The sequence below is a fragment of the Eumetopias jubatus genome, unplaced genomic scaffold (assembly GCF_037043125.1).
Source record: "Eumetopias jubatus isolate StellerSeaLion01/CBP00866 unplaced genomic scaffold, mEumJub1_p1.0 scaffold_5, whole genome shotgun sequence".
Classification (NCBI taxonomy): Eukaryota; Metazoa; Chordata; class Mammalia; order Carnivora; family Otariidae; genus Eumetopias; species Eumetopias jubatus.
Window position 1 is genome coordinate 1,719,506 of NW_028274811.1, and position 26,582 is coordinate 1,746,087.

The 26,582-nt window shown below is 55.7% G+C and overlaps 1 protein-coding gene across 2 annotated transcripts in view; it reads left to right on the forward strand.

The window, feature by feature from the left end:
• The window catches only part of TBC1D9B (TBC1 domain family member 9B), a 42,166-nt gene extending 15,952 nt beyond the window's left edge, over window positions 1-26,214 (forward strand). The window contains exons 7-22 of one of the 2 annotated variants that reach the window (XM_028093751.2): window positions 1,524-1,736; window positions 12,430-12,591; window positions 12,888-13,038; window positions 13,460-13,674; window positions 15,063-15,180; window positions 15,991-16,276; window positions 17,463-17,592; window positions 17,721-17,819; window positions 18,591-18,659; window positions 19,777-20,017; window positions 20,362-20,427; window positions 21,905-21,976; window positions 22,226-22,276; window positions 23,625-23,684; window positions 24,137-24,243; window positions 25,239-26,214. In XM_028093751.2, coding sequence (XP_027949552.1) covers window positions 1,524-1,736; window positions 12,430-12,591; window positions 12,888-13,038; window positions 13,460-13,674; window positions 15,063-15,180; window positions 15,991-16,276; window positions 17,463-17,592; window positions 17,721-17,819; window positions 18,591-18,659; window positions 19,777-20,017; window positions 20,362-20,427; window positions 21,905-21,976; window positions 22,226-22,276; window positions 23,625-23,684; window positions 24,137-24,243; window positions 25,239-25,925 — 2,727 coding nt within the window. In that variant the 3' untranslated portion in view covers window positions 25,926-26,214. The remainder of the gene's footprint in view (window positions 1-1,523; window positions 1,737-12,429; window positions 12,592-12,887; window positions 13,039-13,459; window positions 13,675-15,062; window positions 15,181-15,990; window positions 16,277-17,462; window positions 17,593-17,720; window positions 17,820-18,590; window positions 18,660-19,776; window positions 20,018-20,361; window positions 20,428-21,904; window positions 21,977-22,225; window positions 22,277-23,624; window positions 23,685-24,136; window positions 24,244-25,238) is intronic. The other variant, XM_028093752.2, reaches the window with a different exon arrangement.
• Window positions 26,215-26,582: the final 368 nt, after the last annotated feature.

Below are 26,582 nucleotides of genomic sequence, written 5' to 3' on the forward strand. Positions count from 1 at the left end.
CATATGCATCTGCACACACGCCCACAGATGCTCACATGCATCTGCACGCACGCACACACACACGTGCACACACATATATGCACCTGCACGCACACATGCTCACATGCATTTGCACGCACACATATGCACACATGCTCATGCATCTGCACGCACGTGTACACCGTGCTCACATGCATACGCACACACGTGCACACACATGCTCACGTGCATCTGCACGCACGTGCACACAGTGCTCACATGCATACACACGCACACACACATGCTCACATGCATCTGCACGCAGACATGCACATGCATATGCACACATGCTCACGTGCATCTGCACGCACACACGTGCACACATACATGCACCTGCACGCACACATGCTCACATGTATTTGCACGCACACACGTGCACACATGCTCGTGCATCTGCACGCATGCACACATACGTGCACACATGCTCACATGCATCTGCATGCACACACGTACACACACATGCTCACATGAACCTGCACTCACGCATGCACATGCACACAAGCTTATATGCATCTGCACACATGCACACAGATGCTCACATGCATCTGCACGCATGCACATACATGCTTACATACATCTGCGCGCACACACGCATGTACACGTGCTCACATGCGTCTGCACACACATGCACACATGATCACATGCATCTGCACGCATGCTCACATGCATCTGCACTCACGCATGCACACAAGCTAACTTGCATCTGCACACATATACTCACATGCATCTGCACACACACACGTGCACACATGCTCACATGCATCTGCACGCACACGCGTCCACGCATGCTCACATGCATGTGCACGCATGCACACACATGCTCACATGCACCTGCACGCACGCACATACAAGTGCACACACATGCTCACATGCATCTGCACACACACGTGCACACCTGCACACGCTCACTTGCCCCGCCCCTGCTCACTCTTGCCCCAGCTTCTCCAGCCTTTCCTTGTGTGTCAGGCCAGTCCCTCCCTGTCCATTGTCTGTCCACTCCCCTGGGCCACAGTCTCTGCAGAGGCGTCCCTTGAAAGCCCATTCTGCACCCTCCACACCTATGATACTGTCCACACGCCTCAGGGTCAGAGCTGGGCCCGGGACGCACCTGTTAGCAAGTACCTGGGGAGCCGGTGCTTGGGACAGCATGCAGGCAGGGCTGCTCCCCATGCTTTAGAGTAAGAGAGTAACTGGACGTCTTTGGGAAGCCGGATAGACCACCAGCGGGGCTGAGCACTTCTGCATCATCATCCTCACGATGGTCCAGCTAGACTGGTGGGCTCACCGCCCCCATCAACAGGGGGAAACCAGGCTTGCACATGCAGGTGACTTGCTCAGAGTCCCACGGCGATAAGCAGCAGACTCAGCACAGGAATGCGGTGGGGCCCAGCCAGTGCCCTTGGCCAGGAAAGAACTGCGTGAGGCCACTGTGCTCCCACATGCACAAAGCCAGTCAGCTTCCTGTCCCCAGACACCAGCCCCCAGTGCTTGCTTTGCCTTCTCAGGTGACCATTGTTGAAAAAGCTGACAGCTCCAGTGTCCTGCCCAGCCCCCTGTCCATTAGCACCAAGAGCAAAATGACCTTCCTGTTCGCCAACCTGAAAGACCGCGATTTCTTAGTTCAGAGGATCTCTGACTTCCTCCAGAAAATGCCGTCCAAGCAGCCAGGAGGCAGCGGTGGGGGAAGGAAAGCCAGCACCGTGGACCCGGCCCCGGAGGTGAGAGGCCCCATGGGAGTGGTGGGGCAGGGCGGTCAGGGCCAGGAGGAGAGCCCGGGCAGCCATCAGCCTCCATGCTGGTGCCTGCCGTGGCCTCAGCTGGGAGGGCTCCCTCTCGGTGCAGGATGGCAAGCCTAACCTAGCCCGACTCGGGTGTCCCGGCCACACATGCTGCCCAAGCTCACAGGCCCCTCTGTACCCCACCGCGCCCCCCCAGTCCTCCTGAGCACGCCCTGCCTTCCTCAAGCCCCATTGCATATAAGAAACCTTCTCAGGCTTGACCAGCGAACCTCATCTCCATCCCACAGGAACTTCTGCCACAGTTGAGACCTATCTAGCGTGGGTTTATTTACTGGTATTTTTCCAGTCAATCTTTAATCTTTCATGGATTTTTACAGGGAAAGACTTTTTTTTTTTTTTAGTTTATTTTTTTTGGAGGAGGGAAGATCCTCTTTAAAGACTTAACTTCAATATCATTATTACACCAAAATTAACAGTAATTCCTTCATATCAAATACAGTTGACCTTTGAACAATGCAAGGGTTAGGGGCGCCGACCCCTCACACAGTCAGAAATCCACGTAGAACTTTTGGCTCTTCCAAAACTTAAGTACTAAGAGTCTACACTGGACTGGAAGCCTTTCTCAGCATAAACAGCTGATTAACCTGGATTTGGTGTGTTACGTGTATTATATAGCGTATTCTTAACAGTAACGGAAAGGAAAATGTTATTAATAAAATCTTAAGGGAAGGAAAACACATTTACAGTGCTGTGTTTATCCAAAACATCCACACTTAAATGAGCCTGCGCATCCAGAACCCGGGTTGCTCAGTGGTCAACTGTACTTGTATTCGCGTTTCCCCAAAAGTAGGTGTACTTTTTACCATCTGAGCATCATTGGCATTGAAGTACACATAGGTCATATGTGGTCAGTCGCTATGTCTCTTAAATTCCTTTTGATCTGGAGATGTCCGCTCCGTCTCTCTTTCTTCTTGCAGTATTTTGTTGAGGGAACGGGGTCATTTGTGCTGTAGAGGGTCTCATGGTCTGGTTCTTCCTGATGGCATCCCTCTGGAGGCGTTTACAGTATTCTTCTGTGCCCTGTCTCCTGTAGGTTGGTGGTTGAATAGTGAGACCCAGATCAGATTCAGGTTCAGTTATTTGTGTGTTTAGGGGCGAGTCTGCTTGTACATGGGATTGGGGAGCTATGTACTTCCACCAAGAGCTATATACAACACCCGGGCATCCTGTCGTGTCCTGTTCTCAGTCCCTGATGGGCTTTGCATAGATCAGGGGTTGCAAGATGGCGGCAGTCTACTGTCAATCCTTCTGTTGATGAGCCTGGAATATGTCCCTAAAGAGAACCCCCCTCATCAACTACTTCACTACTGAGGCATAGTTCACCTAGGAAGGGCAGAGGAAATCTTTTATCCCCTGCTTTTATTCACCAGTTGTTAAAACGATGAGCTGCATTTCTAGTATCCTCCAAATATGATCAAGGCATTTGTGATGTTTGTTTTGTCATATAATTACGAACTTACAGAATTAGGCAGCTGTTTCAGTCCATGACAGTTATTCCCCTCAGTCCATCTGTGACCAGAGGGAGCTCACTGAGGTTGGTACAACCATGGCCATTTTTTATTGCTTCCTGGAATGACAAGATACATGTGCTGTGGGTCAATCTGAGTTTGCAAAAACACTTCATGATTAGAAGAGTCTATGTAAAAATCCACATATCTGGCTTCTCTGGAAAAATTAGCAACCCTGGCTTTACGGGGCCCACATTCCTGCCGGGTGGCACTGGAGCCAAGCAGTGGCACATGCCCTCCAGCTCCCCAAAGCCCCACCTGGTCTGGCCCACGGAGGCCTTTATATTTTCCACCCCCGTAGTCAATGCTCAGTAAGTAGATAGGGAATGGATGGGAAGGGGCTGGACAGACTCTGATCATTGGAGACATTTAGGAAGGTTTCTTAGAGGAAGTTGGGCTTGATCTGGGATTTCAAGAGAGAGGGAGTTTAGGTTGGGGTGAAAAGAATGTTGAGCTGCCTTCATGAGGCCCAACACGACAAATGACAGGGCCTACCAGGCCAGAGTAAGCATAGACCCCGGCCTCTTCTGAATGCTCACCGTTCACCCAACATAGTTTTGGGGGCTTTTTTTAAGATTTTATTTATTTATTTTGAGAGAGAGCGAGCATGCTCCAGGGGGCGGGGCGGGGGGGGGAGGAGCAGAGGGAGAGGGACAAGCAGACTCTGTGCTGAGCAGGGAGCCTGATGTGGGACTCAATCCCACGACCCTGAGATCACGACCTAAGCTGAAACCAAGAGTCAGACGCTCAGCCCACTGAGCCACCCAGGTGCCCCCCACAAGATGTTTTTATTGCATTTCCGTTAGGTGCCAGGTGCTATCCCAGGCACTGGGAAGAGAGCAGTGAACAGATTAGACAGAGCTTATATTCTAGTGGGAGAGACAGACAATAAGCAAACAAACATCTGAGGTATGGCAGGTGGTGATAAGATCTATGGATAAAAATAGAGCCAGATAAAGGGATCAGGGGAATGGAGGGGCTCCCAAGTAAGGGAATAAGCCATGAAGTACCTGGGGAAAGGGTGTTGGAGGCAGAGGGAATAGCAGGTGCAAAGGCCCAGGGGTGGGATTGGGCTTGGCACAGGCCACGGAGGCGAGTGAAGAGCAGTGTAGAAGGTGAGGTTAGAAGGAAGCGGGAAGCCAGATCATGGAAGCCTGCGGGCCTTGTCAGCACTCTAGCTTTGACTCTGAGTGAGATGGGAAGCCGTTGGCAAGTTCTGGCCAGAGGAGGGGCACAATCTGTGCATGTTTTAATAGAATTCGTCTGGCCTGTCAGGCTGGGAATGGGTTAGAGCCACGCTGCTCAGCATGGGAGCCACGCGTAGCTGTTGGGCCCTGGAAAGTGTGGCTGGTCCAAACTGAAATGTGCCATAGGCACAAACTCTGCACCAGAGCTTGAAGATTTACTATGAGAAAATAGAACGTAAAAGATCTCAGTAACTTTCTATAGTAATTCCATGTTGAAATAACCATATATTGGCTAGAGTGGATTAAATAAAATCTGTTATTAAAACTCATCTCACCAATTTCTCTCCTGTATTTTAACGTGGCTACTAGGACGGGTTAAATTACATAAGCTGCTCTCATTCTATTTCCCTTGGGCAGTGCTGGACTAGGGAGTGGCCCGGGTAGAAGCAGGCACGAGTGGAAAGGCTGCTCAAGTAATCAGGACATGGAACGATAGAGCCTTGGTCGCGGGTAGGAGCAGTGGAGCTCATGAGAAGTGGTCAAATTCAGGATGTCCTTCTTTTTTTTTTTTAATTGTGGTAAAAGACACATAACGTGAAATCCACCATCTTACCCATTTTGAAGTGTACAGTTCAGTGGCGTGATGTCCATTCACCTCTTGTGCAACCGCAAGGTTCGTCCTCATGGTAGCAGTGTCAGAATTTCCTTCCATTTTAAGGCTGACTAATATCCCACTGTAGACATATACCATATTTGTTTGTCCACTCATCCTTTCTTTGAGAGAGAGAGCGCGCGTGAGCAGGGGCGTGGGGGGTAGATGGAGAGAGAGAATCTTAAGCAGCCTCCACATTCAGCATGGAGCCCAACACGGGCCTTGATCTCACAAACCTAAGATCATGACCTGAGCCGAAATCAAGAGTCCGATGCTTAACCCACTGAGCCATCAGGCACCGCCGTCCATCTTTTGATGGACACTTGGGTTGCTTGTACCTTTGGGCTATTGTATAATGCTTCTATGGATATAGTTGTACACACATCTCTTCAAGACCCTGCTTTCAGTTCTTAGAGGGAGATACCTGGAAGTAGAATTGCTGGCAAGAAGTCAATGGGTAATTCAGTGTTTAATGTTTTGAGGAATTGCCAGACCTTCTTCCCCTGTGACTGCACCATTTCACATTCCCACCAGCAGTGCACAAGGGTCCCAGTTCCTCCCCATCCTTGCCAACGCGTGTTATCTTCCACGTTTTTTACAATAACCATTCTAATGGGTGTGAAGTGGTATCTCATTGTGGTTTTGATTTGCATTTCCCCAGTGATCAGTGATATTGGGCATCCTTTCATATCCTATTGACCATTTGTCCAGCTTCTTTGGGGAAATGTCTATTCAAGTCCTTCACCTTTTTTTTAAAGTTGGGTTGTTTGTTGTCAAGTTGTAGAAGTTCTCTATATATTCTGGATATTAACCCATCAGATATATAATTTGCAAATATTTTCTCTCATTCCCATAGATTGTCTTCTCATTTTGATGATTGTGTCCTTTGATATACAGAAGTTTTACATTTTTATGTAGTCCAGTTTATTTTTCTTTTATTTCTTGTGCTTTTAGTATCATATCCAAGAAATGACTGCCAATCCAAAGTCATAAAGCTTTTCTTCTGTATTTTGTTCTAAGTGTTTTATAGCCTTAGCTCTTACATTTATGTCTTTGCTCCATTTTTTAGTTAATTTTCATGTATGGTGTGAGGTAAGGGTCCATCTTCATCATTTTGCAGTTGGATACCTGGTTCTCAGCACCATTTGTTATAAAACTCTGTCTGTTCCCCATTGAACAGTCTCGGCACCCGTGTCAAGAATCATTTACCACATATTCGAGGCTCGGTTCTGGGCTCTCAGTTCTATTCCGTTGGTCTGTTGTCTCCACGCCAGTACCACACTGTTAACTAGTATAGCTTTATAGCAGACTTCTAAACCAGCAAGTATGAGACCCGCTCTCCCAGTTTCATCCTCTTTGGCTATTGTTTTCACTATTTGTGGTTCTGCCCTTGAGATTCCATATGAGTTTTAATATAGATTTTTTTTTTCTGCAAACAAAGTTCTTGGGATTTTGACGGGGAGCTACACTGAATCTGTAGGTCACTTTGGGGAGTATTGACATTTTAACAATGTTAAGTCTTCTAATCCATGAACACAACATGTCTTTCTGTTTATTTATGCCTTCTTTAATTTCTTTCAGCAATATTCTGTAGTCTTGAGCCTACAAGTCTTCACCTCCCTGGTTCGGTTTATCCCTAAACACTTGATTCTTTTCCATGCTGTCATAAATGGAATTGTCTTGTTAATTTCCTTCTTGGATTGTTCAGAGTTAGTGTATAGGACATGTTTTGGAAGTAGATCTGATATCATTGATAGGTTCAGTACATTCGGTATTGGGTCTGGGCGAAAGAAAGGGGTTTTACAAGGTGATGACACTGTGGTGTTGGCTGTGCAGCTCAGAGAGTCAAATCACCATTTCACGCCGCGGGGCAGATGCAGGGAGAGCAGGGCTGGAAGAGTGCAGGTTGGGATGTATGATGTCTGAGGTCAAGCATTACGAGCACTGAGGCCCGGCTACTGGAGACGGCAAACACAGGTCATGGCGGCCTTGACCCGAGTCGCTCAGTGGAAAGACAGGAAGAAAAACCTGAGTGGAGGGGACTTTAACTGGGACAAGGCGGTGGGAGCAGGGTAATTTTTAAATCTTACCGACTTTCCTCAGGAAAAGGCCCAGACCAACTTGAACGAAGGCAGGTGGGAAGGGTGTCTCACAAACCCCAGACGACGAGGAGGTGGGGTCAGACGACCAACTGCAGCGTTACTCTAAACGGATGTAGACTCAGCAGCTGTGCGGAGGCGGGAAAGGGAAGAGCAAAGGGGTTCTGACAGTCCCAAGAGCCAGGGAACCCAGAAACCACCATAAAACACCTCCCCACACCCCGGAGAGAGAGACTGCTCACTGAACAGAAGCCTCGGCAGGTGACTCAGATACAACCAGTGACTTGGGGACATTTCTCGGCTCCACTCTACAGATAAGCAAACCAAACATAACAAGGGAGGGAAGATCAGATAATCCGGGGCGGCGCACTGCCCTGAGGATCTGAAACACCCACCACAACCCCCAAAAGGAAAGAGCCCTCCCTCCCTGAGGAAAACAAGACCTGGACTGAGCAGGGCAGGAACCTGGGGGGGTGGGGGGAAGGAGAGGGAAGCTTACGACACTAGAGGAAACGGATAGGAAATCTTGAGGGGAGGGGGCTACACTGAGAGGTACAGCACAAGACAGATCCCCCAAATGTTCAGTGCGGAAAGCTACCCTGACCCACATCTTCCCAACACGTACATAATCCTCCTGAAAGTACAGAAGAATTCACATCATTTAAACCCGAGCAACAGAGGATTATGATCACACCCCATACAAAGTTATCTTAGGGGGAGAAAAAAAAACCAGGTAACCTTCCACAGACAATGAAAGTCCATCAGAACAGTATTCCCCCAAAGCAGATGAAAACCACACCCTAATATTTCAAAATGATCTAATAAGAATTAGAAAAATAATAGAAACTACTAAAGAATGGTATAAATAAAAATTTTTAGAAAGCTCAGAAACAAAGTGACCAGTCAACAGAAAAGAGTTGATGGGACTCAGGAGAAATTTTTCAGAATTAAGTATTGCACAAGGAGAACACAACAATGAATAGACTTGAAGGGATAAGGAAGGGATGGGGGTCAAGGGAGGGCCAAACAAGAAAGAGAAAAAAACGGTCAGGAGCTGTGATAAAGAACTCAGACAAAGAAGATCCAACTTATGTATAAGAGCACAGACTACCAAAGACCGTAAAATAATAGAAACAGAAAACCGAAGAGCGTAGAATAACAACTGATAGAAACTACCAATCGGGAGAACTTTTCTGAGCGTAAAAAGATTTGACTGTGCATGGTGGAAGGGCACGTCGTATTTCTGGGAAAAGCAGTCCAGAATAGCCAATATTAACAGAATGCAGTAAAAACTAAAGATTAAAAAGAAAAAATCTTTAAGGCAACCAGTCAAAAAAGACCCAAGTCATTTATGAAAGAAGAAAATCAGAGTAGGTTCAGACTTTAAGATAGCAACATTTTATACAGACTAACATTTTATTTACTTTTAATTTTTTTTGAAGATTTTATTTATTTATTTGAGAGAATGAGATAGAGCACGAGAGGGGGGAGGGTCCGAGGGAGAAGCCGACTCACTGCTGAGCAGGGAGCCCGATGTAGGACTCGATCCTGGGACTCCAGAGATGTCTCTTTTTTTCTTAAGATTTTTTTTTTTTGAGAGAGAGCACACAAGCCGGGGAGGGGGGGAAGTGGCAGAGGGAGAGAGAAAAATCTCAAGCAGACTCTGTGCAGAGCCTGACATGGGGCTCGATCGCAGGACCCTGAGATCATGACCTGAGCCAACATCAAAAGTCAGACGCTCAATCAACTGAGCCACCCAGGTGCCCTGAGAGTAACATTTTAAAGATATATAATTTTTAAAAACCATGACCAAAGAATTTTATGTGGGAAAAATAAGATTCAGGAGTGAAGACCACAGGCAGTAAGTAAAGAACATGGAGGAATTTAAGAAATCTAACAGCTTTAAGTGGCACCTGGGTGGTTCAGTCGGTTGAACTTCTGCCTTCTCCTTGGGTCATGATCTCAGGGTCCTGGGATCGAGCCCCACATCGGGCTCCCTGCTCCGCAGGGAGTCTGCTTCTCCCTCTCCCTCTGCCCATTCCCTGCTTGTGCACGTGCTCACTTGCTCGCTCGCTCGCTCTCTCAAATAAATAAAATCTTTCTTTTAAAAAAGTCGCGCCTGGGTGGCTCAGTTGGTTAAGCGACTGCCTTCGGCTCAGGTCATGATCCCAGAGTCCCGGGATCGAGTCCCACATCGAGCTTCCTGCTCGGCAGGGAGTCTGCTTCTCCCTCTGACCCTCTTCCCTCTCGTGCTTTCTATCTCTCATTCTCTCTCTCTCTCAAATAAATAAAATCTTTAAATAAATAAATAAATAAAAATAAAAAAGGCATGGACAGTAGAATAAGCTCATCGATTGCATCCTTACCTGGGAGTGGAAGTATATCACTGTATGTTGGCAGGGAGAGCAGGGAGGGGGAGAAGAGGCTCACTCGCTAATTTCAGCGTTGCCCACAGGAGGGAATCGACAGGGCCTCAGAGGGGCGGACCGGGGTACTAGATGTTAGATACTAGAAGGAGAAGGTATACTTCCTGGCAGACTGGGGGAAAGGAAACAGTGAGTTTCAGCAACTCTTTTGAGGAGTTTATATAAAGGTCAGCCGAGCAGAACAGGGGTCACTTTAGTTGAGGTAGAACGCGTATACTTTAAAGTGCAGGGAACATAGGTGGACAGCTCAGTGAACACGGCGTGTGAGTGCCCCCCAGTGGAAGCACGAGGAGGGTTTGTAGGGACGGCGCCCCCTGGATCCAGTCCGTGGATCCACTGAGGGGGCAGTCGCTTAGAGGTAGGTCCCCGTCCCAGAGGTGGAAGGGTGGGCCTGTGGGTCACAGATGCAGGAAGGCTGGCTGATGGCCATGGCCGTGACGGTCCTCAGATTGCTCCCACTCACTAGCTCATTCAGTCTCACAGGAGGCCGGAGGTTCTGTGGAGCAGGAAGTGAGGTGGGGAGGTGGGTCAGGAGGTTTGCACCAGATGGACGTGTGAGGTGGTCACCTGCAGGCAAGGGAGGGACTGGCCCGGGAAGATGCAGGACCCCCAGACGGCGTGGCCCATGAGCATCCCATCTCGCATGCAGCTGTCACACAAGACAGCATCGCCAAGGCCACATCCTGGAGTCTGTGCCCTTCTCCGGCACTGAGAGCCTGATTCTCTGAGGTGCTCTGGGGCCTGCAAGTCCATCTGTGTCCTGGTCCCTTTGGGGAACCTCAGGCAGGCAGCAGAATCTCCAAGTCAGTCTGGTCTGGGGATGTGCCCCACAGACTGTGCAGTTCGTCATGAAAATGTATCCTAGCCGACCCAAAATCCACTTCCGAAACACCAGCCGGGGGCGGAGGGATGGACTGTGGATGGGACCTAGCAGAGTTCTCTTCCGTTTCTTTCTTTTCTTTCCCTGCCTTTTTATTAAAGACAGCATTTCTGGGATACTGACATACAATATGCCATTTATATTCAAAGAGTACTGTTCGGTGGGTTTAACACATACTCCCTGTGGACCCATCACCAGAGCCAAGAAGAGGGCTCTCTTACAAGGAACTCAGAGAGGGTGAGGTCCTGCGGGCAGCCAACCAGCATCCCCTGCCCCTGCCGCTTGGAAGATGGGACCATGGCCGGGGTAGGGGTGGCAGTGGGGGGATCTGAGATGACGAGACCCTTACTGGCCCACAAGCCAAGAAGTCCTCATGGTGGGCCGCCTGACGTCACAGGGGCCTCTCCCCCACTGGACTGGGCTTTCCGCCAGGAGGGCATAGTTCCCGGGCCGTGTGTGGGACCCGGGTGCTGGTGGCAACCCCCGCATCCTCGGCTCATCCCAGCATTCCCTGCACTCACTCCTGCACGTCCTCGGTGGCGCCTGGGTGACACAGTGCCTCCAACCCCGCCCCCCTGAGCCCAGGGGTGGGAACAGCTAATTAGTAGTTCAGGGCTTCACCCTGGTTCTCAGTGGAGCCCACAAAGTGCCAAGCCAAGAGCAGAGAAAAATGTGCCCCCCCAGAGAAATGGGGAGCTGGCTGCTGGCAGAAGGGGAAGTGGGTTGCGGGGAGCCAGTGACGAGTGTCCACTCAGAGCAGTGTTGTTCCTGCCAGTGGGTGCTCAGGGAGGGCGCCAAGGGGAGAACAGGCACCAGCTGTGGCCCTCCCGAGCCCCTGGGCCAGGAGATGAGACAAGCTCCCTGCACAGGCCATTACCCACGGCGAGCTCCCCTGGAAGGCCGCAGGGACAGTGCACAAGCAGGGGACGGATGTCACGCATCAGCCACACTGGGCCTGAAGGGTCAGGGCTGCCAGGGCTCCAGGCAGCGTTTGCCTGGGAGGGTTCCAGAAAACCAGGGGAAGAGCCCTGAAAGGCAGGGCTCCCCCGCAGACCTTTGTCCCTGATTCCTCCTTCCCTCCACCAGCCCCATACTGCCCCCCACCCCAGCACATTCCCCGAGCCACTCCACGGTCCATTTCTCTTGCCCTTCGGCTGGCTGTGCAGTGGGAAAGCAGATCCCTGGGCTTCCACCCTGGGGAGGGGCCGACAGCCCTACTGGGGCCCCCCTCTCACACGAGGCCCTGTTTATGGCTAGGCCCCGTGGGGGAAGTAGCCTGTGGCACCCATGGCAAAGATGGTCTGCAGGCAGGGATCCCGCCTCACACACCCAGTTCTAGTTCGCCGGATGCCACAGCACCCAGTCTTGAGCTGACATGAGTGTCCAGAGCCAAGAGGTCATGTGACTGCTGCAGGGTCACATGTGGGGACCAGAGGAAGACAGAAACTCAGGGAGCTCTGGGGGCAACAACCAGCCCTGTGGGAGCCCCTTCTTCTTGGAAGGACCCTTGAGGGTACAGTGGACAGGTCGCCTGAGGGAGAGGGGATAGGAGAGGACTCGTTCCCTGGCTCGGCAGTCATCAAGGGCTCCCGCGGGACGATTGCCTCAGTTAGGACTCTGTTGATCTGCAAAGGGCTGTGCTGGCCAATCCGGCCCCAGTGGTGCCCCGCCTGCGCTCCACTTTGTGGCTCGGCACTCGGGCTCTGTGGGGCCCGCTGCTCTTTCCCGACAGTCCTGACCCGAGCTGATCCCTGAGGCCGGGGGCCACATGCTCAAACAGCCGACTGGCGTGTACGTCAGAGACCCTGCTCTGAGCAGCTCACTCACTGGGTGCTTTCCCTCCTGTGTTATGTTTTTCAGCACTCCCCAGCTCCTGCAGAGGTATCAGATCAGCCCACCAGACCCACCACACCTCTGGGGGGCCGCCAGAGCTCCAGTGTGCAGGAAGCCCCGACCGCATCCCAGGGGTTGCTTAAACTCTTCCAGGGAAACTCACCCATGGAGGACCTGGGGGCCAAGGGGGTAAGCCCAGAGCGCGCACCCCATCGCCGTGCAGAACCCGGGCCTGGGAGGGGGCTTCGTGCCTGCACACCACCTCAGGTCCTCAGGCCCCCGAAGGACAGTGTCCAGGGGCACCCTGCCCGACCCGCGGGGCAGGGCCGGTCACGCCAGACTCTAGGCCTCTGCACGGAGGCTCATTTCACTGCTGCCTCGGGGTGGTGCCATGCCCCGCCCGGCCTGGGCCCTCATAGACGTGCGCTGTAGATGGAGGAGGGCCCTAGCGCGCACGCCCAGACCCTGTGCTTGCTTTTCCCCAGGCCAAGGAGAAGATGAAAGAGGAGTCGTGGAACATTCACTTTTTTGAATACGGGCGTGGCGTGTGCATGTACCGCACGGCCAAAACGCGGGAGCTGGTGCTGAAGGGCATCCCTGAGAGCCTCCGCGGGGAACTGTGGCTCCTCTTCTCTGGTGAGCTGCCCCGGTGTCGGCCCGGCCCCCCAGGGCCACTGGGTGAGAGCCCCCCTGACCTGGCCTCCCGAGTCAGCCAGGCAGGAGCTGCTAGCCCTTTCCCAGGCCAAAATGGGGCTCTCAGCGGTGAGGGGCCCGAGCCGGGGGCGCCGTCCTGGGGCACAGACACCAAGCACAGGGCTCTGTCGCCCAGATGGTGCCTTGTCACTTGCTGGCCGCCTTTCCTTGGGACGGGCTCTGCCAGCACGCACACCCTTGGCCACTTGGACGGTTTCACAAGAAGGCCATTCAAACTGGTTGGGGGGGTGACCCCTCCCAGGAGCAGTCACCAGGAAACCCTTGCCTCACGCCTCTTAACGGACCCCAGAGTCCCCGCGGAAGGGGAGGGCGAGGGAGACAGCTGCCAACTGTGTCTTCACAGGGGCCTGGAACGAGATGGTGACGCACCCTGGCTACTACACTGAGCTGGTGGAGAAGTCCACAGGGAAGTCCAGCCTGGCCACAGAAGAGATCGAGCGGGACCTCCACCGCTCCATGCCCGAGCACCCCGCCTTCCAGAACGAGCTCGGCATCGCTGCCCTCCGGCGGGTGCTGACTGCCTACGCTTTCCGAAACCCCACCATCGGCTACTGTCAGGTAAAGGGGGTGAGCCGGGCCCAGAGGCCACATCTCCTGCCAGTGGCTCGCTCAGCAGAGGCCTGAGTGACTGTGCCCGTGCCCCCCGGAGGAGCCTGGCCACCAAGAGAGCTATACCTAGAGACACCGTTCACCGCTCACTTCCGCCCATGGCACATACTGCCTTCTGTGTGCTGCAGCCAGGGTGCTGGAGCATTTGGGTATTTAGGGTCTGCAGACATCTCCCCTGCTACTCCCCGTTCTGCATGGATTTGCCCGCCTTCAGTACCTCCTAGAAGCAGAGTCGCACAGGATTTGCCTTTTGGGGACCGGCCTACTCCCTTAGCACAACGTCCTCGGGGCTCATCCCTGTCGCATCCCGTGTTAGAATTTCTCCCCTTTTAAGGCTGAACCGTATTGCACCCTGTGTATAGGCCACACTAGGTTTACCCGTGCATCTTCAGCTGGGTGCTTGTGTGGCTTCTGCCTCGGGCTCTTGTGAATAGCGCCGCCGTGAGCGGGCACGTGCGGTGTCTGTTCCTGTCCTGGCTTTCGTTTCTCCTGAGTCTGTACCCAGACCATATGGTAATCCGACCTTTAATTTTGTGTGTGTGTGGAATTGCCATAGTGCTTTTCGCGGCAGCAGCACCATTTTACATGCCCCCACCGGCAATGTACAAGGGTTCCACTTGCCCCACATCCTTGCCACGCTGGCTCTCCAGTCCTTGGACAGTAGCCACCCTGCTGGAGTGAGGTGGCATCTCATTAGTGGTTTTGATTTGCACTTCCCGCAGCGTCTGATTTTACATCCGGAGGGGTGCTTCCCTGGCCCAGTCCGATGGCGTTCTGTTTCCCCGAGCCCGCGTCTGGGTTTCCCAGAAGTGTGCCGCCCCCTCCGAAGTCCCTTTCCAAGTACGGCCAGTGTTCTGCATGACCTGTTCCCGGGGCAGGGAAAGTCCGTGTGCTGGCTTTAGAGAGTTTTTAAGAGAAGGTCCGCCATCGAAAGCTTTTTCTGAGAAGCCTTGCTATTGGCTCAGGCTGTGTGCCCCCCACCCCCGTTTCACTGCAGCCGTGTAGCTGTTGCACGGGGCTCACGTTCCCATCCTCCTGGCCCCGTGTCACACCTGTGACACCAGAAACCGCTCTGAAGAAGGGCCGTATGCTCATACCCTCCCTCTCGGCTTTCCAAGTGACCACTGGCCCGATTGGAGGTGTCTGGCTGATGGTTTTTGTCAAATTGGTTTCCTGCAAATGGCCTTTTGGCAAATTGCCTGGAGTTGGGTGGGATAGTTTGTCGTTGTGGGACTTGCTTGGAGAGTGAGGCCATGCAGGCCCCTTGGGGGGATGGGGCGGTTTTACTTGGTGGCCTGGCTCCTTGAGCCTCCCCTTTGCCGTCTCTGTGCCCACAGGCCATGAACATCGTCACCTCCGTGCTCCTGCTCTATGGCAGTGAGGAGGAAGCCTTCTGGCTGCTGGTGGCCCTCTGTGAGCGCATGCTGCCTGACTATTACAACACCAGGGTGGTGGGTGAGTGCTGAGGCCCCACGGCTCCCCGTGGGGGTGGCGGGTCTCCCAGGGCCAGCCTCCACACCAAGCGCATTGCACAGGCGAGCTCTTGGAGGCCTCTCGGACGTGCAGTGGGCTGCAGACACCCCCGGCTCCCATTCACCAGATGAGGAGGCTGAGAAATCACACAGCTAGAAGGTGGAGACCAAAGGCAGACTCCCAGCCGTTTTGCCCGGACTGCATGCAGCTCCTCATGAGTTGGCAGTGAGAGGCCTGGGGCCTCTGTTCTCACCCCTGTAACTCTCTGCAAGGCATTTTACTGTGCAAGATCTCCATATCGCAGCCAGGGCAGGTAGTCCATACATCCCTGGGTGCCTGTCACCCGGCCTCAATGACTACGAACAGCAGCCCGTAGAGTCTGCGTGATTAAGTGGAGATGCGCTGGCAAATGTACATAATTACGTACGTGACTCAGTCTGCGGCTCTAGGATGTCCTTTCCCCACCATTTGGCTCTGGGGGTCTCCCCCTCTCAGGGTCCTTTATAATCACACATCTGTTCACAAGCTTCAGGGCAGGACACACGGCAGACGCTCCTAGAAGGGAGAGATTTGTATTTCCCCAAAAGCAGATCCAAGCACAGTGGGGGCAAGTATTCTTTTCACACAGTAGTTTGGATGCCGTAGAAGGGAAACCCGCACGCTGTTTCCCGTTTCCTCCAGCCCTGCGAGTGAGTGGAGCTGGCCAGGGATCAGGTGGGCTCCCCATACCCACCCTGGGACCAGAGCCAGCAGCGTGGGCCCGGCGTTCAGACTCTTTTGTCCTCTCCCTAGGGGCCCTGGTGGACCAAGGCATCTTCGAGGAGCTCACGAGAGACTTCCTGCCGCAGCTGTCCGAGAAGATGCAGGACCTGGGGGTGATCTCCAGCATCTCCCTGTCCTGGTTCCTGACCCTCTTCCTCAGTGTCATGCCCTTCGAGAGCGCTGTGGTCATCGTTGACTGCTTCTTCTACGAGGGCATCAAGGTGATCCTGCAGGTGGCCTTGGCCATCCTGGATGCCAACATGGAGCAGCTGCTGGGCTGCAGCGACGAGGGCGAGGCCATGACCGTCCTGGGCAGGTGACCGAGCCAGCCTCCCTCCTCCCGCCGGGCTGCTGGCCGGCGCCCCCGTGGATGGCAGAGCCCGGCCCGTCTCCAGCCCTGGGCACTGCTCACTCAGCACACACCGACGCGCACTCTCCGGGGTGGAGTGAGGGGGGAGGGCGGGGGCGCAGGATGGGGCAGGAGAGAGGCTTCCTCCTGGTGGGAACGTGCCGGCTAAACAGCCTTGGGTCCTGACAGCTCTGGGAGCCGATAAAATGGGCTTGAGCACCCGGGAGGGGGGCAGGGGGGTGGCAGCTGGAGCAACAGGGCCTCCAGCCCCTAGCTGGGGTATTGCTCTTGTCTCCGAGCAGTCCTGATGCTGCTCTCCCCGGCTCAGCAACATCCCTCCCCCTCCCCATCACGTCACCTAGATGGAGGGCCTAGCCAGCTTGCTCTCACAGCTGAATGGGCCGCCACCTGCCCCCTCAGTCCCCACATCCGGCCCTCACAGACTATCTGGGATCCAGCCCCTTCCCCCCACCCCCACCGCCTCCGGGCGGCCCACAGTCCCTCTGCTCCGGCCCCAGCCAGCAGCAGCCCACAGAGCTCATTCTCAGAATCTGACCCTGGGATTCCCCGTGACTCGTGGTTCTCTGGACGGAGAAGCTGAGTCCCCCCCTCCCCCCGATCCAGGGTCCCTGCCCCAGCCTCACACTGGCCCAGGCCCTGAGCTCCGTAGGGTCCTGCTGGCCGTGTGTGCATATTCACCCGGCCTGGAACACTCCCAGCGACCCCGGCCTGCCAGGAATGCTGCCGCCTGCCCGCCGAGCCAACCCAGGACCCTGTCATCCCTCCCACTGGGACAGACCTTTCTCCTGGTGTGGTAGGGTCTGGGCTTAAAAAGGGTCCCGACCCAAGGGACCCCCAGAGGACAGCCTGGCTTCCCAGAGTTAGTGCTCAGGCCTCATGAGGAGTGAGGCCTCTCTCCTGCCTCCAGCGGGATCCCCGACTTGCCAGGGCACCCTCCTGGGCATGCCTCTGCCCCACCGCCGCCAGAGTCAGGGACTCCTCTCCTGTCCTCCTGGAGGATGCCCTATCCTCAGCACCCTCACTTCTTGATTGGGAGTCTGGGCAGATTAGGTCCCTCCACATCACTTAGTAGGAGAGAGACCCCCATTGCCTGTGGGGGGGGGTCCAGCCTTCTGTCCGTTAATCCTTGCAGATACCTGGATAACGTGGTCAACAAGCAGAGTGTTTCTCCTCCTATCCCACACCTCCATGCCCTGCTGACTAGTGGGGATGACCCGCCAGCAGAAGTGGACATCTTCGATCTCCTGAAAGTGTCCTATGAGGTCAGCACCCTGGGGGCTCTTTGGCCGGCCTGCCCCAGCTGGGCATATGGGTGTGGGCGGCCGTGGCCCGGGGCAGTTCTCTGCTCTGTGGTTCTGCCTTATCTCACTGAATCCCCTCCGGCCGGTAGAAATTCAGCAGCCTGAGGGCCGACGACATCGAACAGATGCGGTTTAAACAGAGGCTGAAAGTGATCCAGTCCTTGGAGGACACAGCCAAGCGGAGCGTGGTATGGACAGGGCTGGGCTCCGGACGGCCGGACGGCCGCAGGTTGCTGGGGGGCGGCGGGGGGGGGGGGGGGGGGGCAGGTGTTGTGACCCAGGTGGGCTGCTCCTGCCCACAGGGCCAGGTACAGAGCCCCCTAGTCCAGTCGTGTGGGACTGGAATCCAGGAGTGAAAAGGGCAAATTTGAGGATGTGGGAGAGGCCTGGTCACTGTTTTCTGCTCCTGGGCTGGTCACTGCGAAGCTTCTCTGACCCCCCAGCACCTAAAAGCCAAGAGTCTTCCTGCTGTGGGCTGAGCCCTGAGCCTTCTGGCTTCGCCCCTGCCCCTGGGTAGCGACACTCAGCCACCCTCCACCTACCCAGCCTGCTGTACCTCTACTACGAGCCTCTGTCCTCCCCAACTCTGGAGAGAGCATTTATTGGGAGGTTCTAGGACACCTTCCAGAGAGCCCGTGCCAGAGTCTTTCCAGGGATCCAGACAGCAGTCACTACAGGATTGCCCCTCACCTTGTGTCCCTGACTGGGTGTTCAGGACAGAAAGGCCCCCCCAGTGCTCACCAGGAAGGAACTTGGAGAGTGTGGACTGAGTGGCAGGATGGGTGACCAGGGATAAGCGTGAGGTCCACACCTCCTTCCCTGAATGGACTGCCGTCGAGGGCTTGGCCAGCTGGCAGCCTCACCAGGATGGTCTGTGTTAGCCTTCGTCCCGTGGGCATTCTCTCAGAGACCCGGAACTTGAGAATCCGTCAGTACATGCTGTTTCTCTTTCCTTCTAGGTCCGAGCTATACCTGGGGACATTGGTTTCTCAATTGAAGAGCTGGAGGACCTTTACATGGTGTTTAAGGTGACAGCCAAGAGCAAGGGCAGGCCCAGTACCGCATCCTGGTCCCCTAAGTGCGTCCTTGGTGCGGCAAGTTCCTGCCAGAGGAGAAATCGATTTTTATTAGCATGAGCAGGGAAGAGAAGGAGAAGCAGGTTTCCTGTTAGCAGGGAGTCCGATGCAGGGCGTGATCTCAGAACCCTAGGATCATGACCTGAGCCAAAGACAGACACTTAACAGACTGAGCCACCCAGGCGCCCCAAGAAATTGACTTAAAAGCATCTTCAGATGCAGTTGCCACAAACCTCGTGTGGTAGAATTTAATCCTTCATGGAGTTTTGGCAGGACACTTTATTAAGTGGCAGAAAATCCACTCAAGTCAGCTTACACAAAAGGGAATGCATTGGTTCATGTTACTGGAAAGCCTAGGAATTCACAGCTTCAGGCATGGCTGGATCCAGGGGCTTAAACGTGCTGCCAAGCTCCCCTACCTCAGATGTCCTTTGGACTGCTCTTCCTACAGAATGGCAGGACTGTCGTCTGCAGCTCCAGGGTCATCCTGCTCTCTCAGGGGAAAGAGGCTTTTCTTTCCAAGTGGTTTTAACAAAAAGTCCAGGGTCAATTGTTGGACTAACTCAGGTTAGGTGCTGTGGCTATAGGAGGGTGTTTATTGTTGAGCCAAATCTAGGCCATGTGCCCATCCCACGGCCTGATGTGGACAGGAGGGGCTCTCCCAAAAAATTTCAGGTGCTGTTAACAGAAGAAGGGGAACAGGTGTGAAGAGCAGCCAGAAACGGCTAAGTCCAGACCGCCTATTGTCGGTTCCCAGTGGCCTCTGGTTTGGCAGCCACACCTGAGCCTTACAGTGGGAACGGTCCAGTCAGTGCCGCCTCTCACCCACTGTGACCTGCTGTGGCCGGCAGCCCTGGGGCTGTGTCTCCACGCCTGCGTCTGTCAACAAGAGGCTGATGGTGCTCGTGTGGGCGGTTCTGGGAGATGCTGTGTCGGGCCTGGTGCTTCCCGCCCCAGGACTGTGCGACTCGGGACAGAGGAGGGGGGAGGACACACTGACCAGCTGGGCGGTCCTAAGTGCCGGGACATTGGGAGGCCCAGCCGTCTCACCGTGTTGTGCCCCCTGCAGGCCAAGCACCTGGCAAGTCAGTACTGGGGGGGCAGCCGGCCCACAGCTGTGCGTCGGGACCCCAGCCTGCCCTACCTGGAGCAGTACCGCATTGATGCAAGCCAGTTCCGGGAGCTCTTCGCCAGCCTGACACCCTGGACCTGCGGCGCCCACACGCCAGTCTTGGCCGGGCGCATGTTCCGGCTCCTGGATGAAAACAAGGACTCTCTGATCAACTTCAAGGAGTTTGTGATGGGGATGAGTGAGTAGCCCCAGGGTCCCTCCTCGAGAGGCCTCCAGATGCCAGCCCAGCCAGTCTTCCCCTGCAACAGCACCCCTGATATGGAAAGGGCAGTTTTCCCACTGGGAACATGTGGGGGTCCAGTGGGGTCCTCCCCTCCACTTCACCTCCCCCGGGCCAGGGCTGCTTAGCGTGGGTCTGCCAACCCTGAGTAGGGCAAAGCTCAGGGGCAAGTGGGAGGCCTGGGGCTTCCAAGGACCTCTCCAGGAGAGTCAGGCTGGGAAGGGGAGGGGCTTCAGTGTGGACTGGCCAGGGGGTTTGGTGCCCTCTTGCCGGCAGGCCGCCTCACTGGCCTCCTTCTGCAGGTGGGATGTACCATGGGGACCTGACAGAGAAGCTCAAGGCACTCTACAAGCTGCACCTGCCCCCAGGTGAGAGCCTCCTCCCCCACTCACCAGCAAGGGCCTCTCGTGTATGGAGTGGGGGCTGCAGTGTCCCAAGGCACAGGCCTCTGTGAGCTCTTGAGCCTCAGGCAGCCCGGGGGACTCCACATCCTGGTAGAGCAGGAAGAGGAGACCGGAGCCCTGGGGCGGGGCCATAACCTGAGAGGGAATGTCTCAGGCTACTCGGCCTGGCTGAGGGGGACCCAGGTAGGTCACAAGCCTCTCCTGTTGATCCCCAGAGGCTCAGCCTGGGGGCACTGCCAAGGCCCTCAGAATGGCTGGGTAGCCCTGTTGTGCAGCCATGAGCAGGGGCTGCTCTCCCTTGCCTTCTCTACACTCTGCCTGAGCCTCCTGGGGACACTAAGAGGCCACAGGGTGGGGAGAAGGGTGACCGGCAGCTGGTCCTCAGGCCAGATCCCATAGTCTGTGGGTTCCCGCTGTGTGCGCCCCGCTCAGTCTGCCCAGCATGGAGAGTTCTCCAAGATGAGCTTCCCTCATTTTCAGGGGGAAACTGAGACTCAGGCAGGTGAGAATTCTAGCCCAGGGCGCTCTGCTCTGGGGTGGAGCCACCCTGGGTCCCTGTTCTTGTTCACGAACTGCACCAGGGAGTCAGCGGCTGCGTCCAAGTGGGTGGAATGTTGTTTGGAACACCGGTGCTGTGCACACCCCAGAGGCCATCACTTCATTGGCCTGGAATGCAGTTTTAAAGCTCCCCTGGGGGGTTGTTCTGTATAGCCAGAACTGGAAGCCCCAGGCCTTGACACAGGTATTCTCACCTGGAATCCAACACGGGACATTGGCCTCAGGGATGCCTCCAGGGAAGGTTGGTGCCGGCCATGTCTGACTCTGCTGAGGGAAAGGCCTGGGTTGGGCAGACCCCACTGGGCCGGGATCCTCCAGATGAGGGCACATGGGGCCACCTTCGCCAACTCCCGAGCCACTTGTGTCTGCCTCTCGTAGCCCACAGCCCACAGCCTGCCACCTCCCCCAAGTGCCACCTGTTCAACCCCTGTCATCCCCGACCGCACAGTGGGGAGAATAAGCCCCCCCGCCACAGAACCATGTGGGTCCAAAACCCTGGGGACCACTTAATCACAAAGAACGTACCAATGTGGAACGATGCCCAAGATGCATAGAGTGAGAAGAGCAAGTCCCTTGTGCGTGGCTGGTCCCTACATGGCTGCCCGCAGGGGCCTGGTCCCCAGAGTGCACCCCACCAGTGGGGCGGTTGGGGGGGGTGTGGCTGGCCATTCACTGGACTCCCAGCTGCACTGACTGGGTGTTTAGATGGGCTACATGTGACATTCTCAAACACAACATGAAAGTCAAGAAAGGAACACTACCCGGGATCCGTGATCATCGTTACCACTCAGACCCCACACCGTATCACGGGCCCTGGCAGGCGGCAGGGCACGCCATGTGGGGAGCCGGGCCTGCCCTCACTCACCTTTCCCTCTGAGCACAGCCCTGAGCCCGGAGGAGGCAGAGTCAGCCCTGGAAGCGACCCACTACTTCACCGAGGACAGCTCCTCAGAAGGTGAGCACCACTGACCCTGCTGCGGGGGCCTCCGGCCTTGCAGCCGGGCCGTCGTGCTGTGGGGCGGCCCGCAGCCCTTGGTGGGCTTGGGGAGTGTGCTGTGTTGGGGAGCCACGGGTGACGGCAACGGCCTCTCTCTGAGAGGGCCCCCCCCCCCCCCGGGGTGTTCTCACTCCTGTTTCTCTTGTCTCTGCCTTCCTGGACCTTGGCCTCTCCCTCCCTCTCTCCTCCACTCCTCTGCTCTCCCAGCATCTCCTCTGGCCTCAGATCTGGACCTTTTCCTGCCCTGGGAGGCTCAAGGTCAGTCCCTGGGGGTCAGGGTCACCCGCTTTGTGCTGGGCTGCGTCTGCCTAACACCCCCACCCCCCACCCCGCATGGTCAGGAGGCCTGGACACGCTTGGTCCTGGGGACGCCTCCTGTGTGGACGAGTCCCGAGGAGGACCCAAGACCAAGCCGCAGCTTACTGGGGAGGAGAGGGGCGGCCCCCGTGCTTGTCGAGGGGGCTAGTAAATGAGGACGCATGGCACGGTACCGGGGCCTTAGCTCCCTGGCTGCACGCAAACAGTATTCCATCATCACGCTCATGGGAGAAAGTCCAGACACCATCGTGGCCACCATGTGAAACGGACAGGTGGAGGAGGGCGGTGGAAAATGTCCTCATGGCCTACACAACTCTTCCCTTAAGGAAAGATACATTTGTTGAGTGCCTTTTCGAAGGCGTTCCTTGCTACATGTAAAGCCCATTGGGGGCATCAGATCCAGAGTGATGGGGCATTCCGGGCCTGGGGTTAACTGACCAAAACCCCAGCCTGTAAGTTCTCCTGGCAGATAGTACCCAGCAAGGATAATACACAGCCAAAAGAGAAATTAAACACAGTGTGTATCCAGATACCCAAGGCAGGCCTGCTGGTGGTGTCAGAAGGCTTAATTTGAACTTGATAGGAAGCCTCAGGTACACAAACCAAAGAAGCAGATGGGTCTTCTGTTACACTTAGAATCTGGGAAAATCACGGGCCCTTCCAGCTTTTCCCAGGGGCTTCCAGCTAAGGCCGGAGCCCAGGGGTACTACAGAGCCCTGTCCTCAGACCGCACACAGCCCCTGGCAGTGGGCCTCCACTCTGCAGTGAGAAGCCTGAGCTCAGAGAGGCTCCCCGCCACCGCTAACAGCCCTGGAAGGCTGCCACCCACCAGGGTCCCCCGGCGGCGTTGTGGCCCGCAGGTCTGGGAGAGCTGGGCCGCCTGCTGCTCCCCACGTTCATGGGCCCCACAGGGGACGGTGTGGGCCACCTCCAGCAAACGTGTCACTTTAAGAAATACGGTGCCTGGCACAGAATTCCTGTACCTACAGTTCCTCATCAGTCAGTGCGGTGGTTGGTGGACAGTTGAATTGAGAATCAGGACCACCCTTTTCAGCAGACACTAGAGAAACCAGTTCTCGGGCTTTTTCCTGGCATGGGCCGAGACTTGTATTCCTTTGGCAGAGAGGAAGGCGGGTCTGGCGGCGCCTTGGTTCCCCGTAAGCAAGTGAAGAAGGCGAGCGGGCCTTGGGCTTCTGCTTCTGCGGGAGATGGCACCCGGCTGCTCACAGGCCTCCGAGGTTTGCAGTCGCAACACAGGAGTGTTCCCTGTGTGCTTTCTCTTTTCCAGAAACACTCCGGCAGGAAGAGCAAGAGGGAGCTGGAAATGACGACAGCCAAGAAAAAAGAGGTACAGGCAGGCCGTTGTTCCCGGTGCCGATGCAGATCCCGGGGCTCCTCCCTGCGGGTGGGGCCCCCACCCAGGGAAGCCAGCTGCCGGGGAAAGCCACTCTCATCAGCCCCAGGCCTGACTCTCTTGTAGCTGTGAATACCACCCCCCACACCCTGTTGCCACCTCATTCCAGGGCACCTGCTTTCTGCAGCCTCCGCGTCCCTCCTTTGCCATCTTGGGGGAGACAGGTTGGGCCCTCTCTGTCAGCTCAGGCCTTGCTTTAGCATAAGAGCTCAGGGGAGACATCCGGGTGTTGTGGAGTGTTCTTCCCACCGCCACCTCCCCAAACACCGGGGTGTTTCATAAAAGGGCCCAGGTAACCCCGTGCCAGAAAACACTGAAACCTGCTCACCGCCTGCTACCGGCCCCCAGCTCAATCTGACAGATTTTTTTTTTCTCCCAACTCACAGAGGAGAAGGGGACCAGCCCTCCCGACTATCGGCACTACCTTCGCATGTGGGCCAAAGAGAAAGAGGTTCAGAAGGAGACGATTAAGGATCTTCCCAAAATGAACCAGGTAGGCCCATTCAGAGCCCACAACAGACACTTCCGAGGCTGGGTTTCCCCCATCCAGCGGTTCCCCACCCTCCCTCCCAGTGCCTGTTGGAGGGTGGGAATTCGCCTGCCTACCTCCTGCACCTGCTCGTCAGACAGTAGTCAGGGACGATTCCAGAAGGACAGGAGGCCAGTTGTTTTGGGGCCTTATCCTGGGTGGTGTTTGCTGGCGATGACTTGTTCACATTCCATCAGTATCCATGCACCAGAGAAGCAGTAGGGAAGGTGAGCCTCTGACACACACAACCCCTTTTACGAGACAGCCCCCCAGCGCCCCTGTTCCTCCCAGGCCCCTCCCAGGTGCCGTGCCCATGCAGGCCTGTTCCACCTACCACCCCTTGTTCAGTCGCCAGCCTCTGGGTCGGGAGCCCGGCATCTTGCCAAGGGTCTCGGCGCCGGGGCCGCAGCCTGACCACAGCCCTGCCCTGCCCAGAGGGGCACCTGCGGTCTGGGCACCTCTCACCTGCATCCTGAAGAACGGGGTGCTCCATGGAGCAAAGCAGGAGGCCTGAGTGTGGTGTCAGACCTCCCCATCCCCTCAACGGACCCAGGCTGTGCTTGCTTTGTCCTCACCCTCCATCCTGGTCAAAGATGAAAAACTCAAGGCAATTCCAAAACATACTGAAGAAGTCCTTGTAGCCCCTGGGTCTGGAAAGTGGTATAGAATCAGTCTGGCTCCGCCAGCAGCGTGGCGGTAGAGACAGGGAGAGGCTCCCAGCACTGTCTGTGCTGAAAGAAAGGCAGCTGGAAGAGAAAGTTCTTCTAAGGCTGTGTGATACTGGTCACGTCGCTTTCCCTCTCTGTGCCTCCCTGTCCCAGTCTGTGAAATGGGCACGGCAAGGCACAGGTCTGGAGACCACGAACAGGACAACCCAGCACTGGCAGTCTGGCTGGTCCCAGGCCAGTCTGACCATCTTTCACCGTCTCCCCGCCCTTTCCCTGTGTCTCCCTGAAAAGGAGCAGTTCATTGAGCTGTGCAAGACGCTGTACAATATGTTCAGCGAGGAGCCCATGGAGCAGGACTTGTACCACGCCATCGCCACGGTGGCCAGCCTGCTGCTCCGCATCGGCGAGGTGGGGAAGAAGTTCTCCGCCCAGCCAGGCAGGACGCCCAGGGCTGGTGCCCCCGAGGACGACGAGCCACCAGCCCCTGACCCTGCACAGGACCCAGCCCCGGAGCTTCAGCCTCCAGCTGCGGGTGACCCCCAGGCCAAAGCGGGGGGAGACACCCACCTCGGGAAGGCGCCCCAGGAGAGCCAGGTGGTGGGTGACGGGGGCGGTGGCGAGGGCCGGGGCTCCCCCTCGCAGCTGCTGTCCGACGATGAAACCAAAGACGACATGTCCATGTCCTCCTACTCGGTGGTCAGCACGGGCTCCCTGCAGTGCGAGGACCTGGCTGACGACACGGTGCTCGTGGGCGCGGAGGCCCGCAGCCCCCCGGCCCCCACCCGCGGCGGGGGCACCATCGACACAGACTGGTGCATCTCCTTCGAGCAGATCTTGGCCTCCATCCTGACAGAGTCCGTTCTGGTGAACTTCTTTGAGAAGAGGGTGGACATTGGACTCAAGATCAAGGACCAAAAGAAGATGGAGAGACAGTTCAGCGCCTCCAGTGACCTCGAACAGTCTGGAGTTTCAGGTTGACGGGGACCTGGCCTGTCTCTCCTCGCACCCCCCTCCCTCCTGTTCTGTTTTCTCCCTCAGGACGCACCCCTCCTGTTCTCCCCAGATGCAGTGAGTTGTAAATGGAAAAAAAGGCTGAACAGCCCCAGTTGGGCCCAGACAGAGGCTCCCAGCCCCCTCTTCCTGCCTGCCTGGTGGGACCCGCCTCGGTCCCTGTGTCCTGTCAGAGGCTGTCCGTCCTGGCCTGCTTGCCCAACGCCTCTGTGCCCCGTTCAGTGGCCAGGCACCTTCCACTCCAGCGGGGGGGGGGGGGGGGCTGCATCTGGGTACTCCGGGAGGCTTTCCTGCCATTTGGCACCAGGCAGGGGATCCCGTTGGGCATCAAGGTGGTGGGAACATCAAGGTGCTCTCTAGGAGCCCCTGAGCCCCTGGCTGGGACACAGGCAGAAAGTGTCTAGTGCACCGGGGCGGATGCCGTGTGGCAGATACTCTAAATGCTCTTTCAGCTCGTCAGCCTCACCATTAACCTTAAAAGCACATCCCTCAGGTCCTGATAGATTTCCTTATATTCATTTCAGTTGGCTGAAAATCACACTGTGCTCAATGCCTTAATAAACCCCCAAAAGAACTCAATACCATACTGTGTACAGAGCCTTAATGTGGCCTCAGCTACTGCTT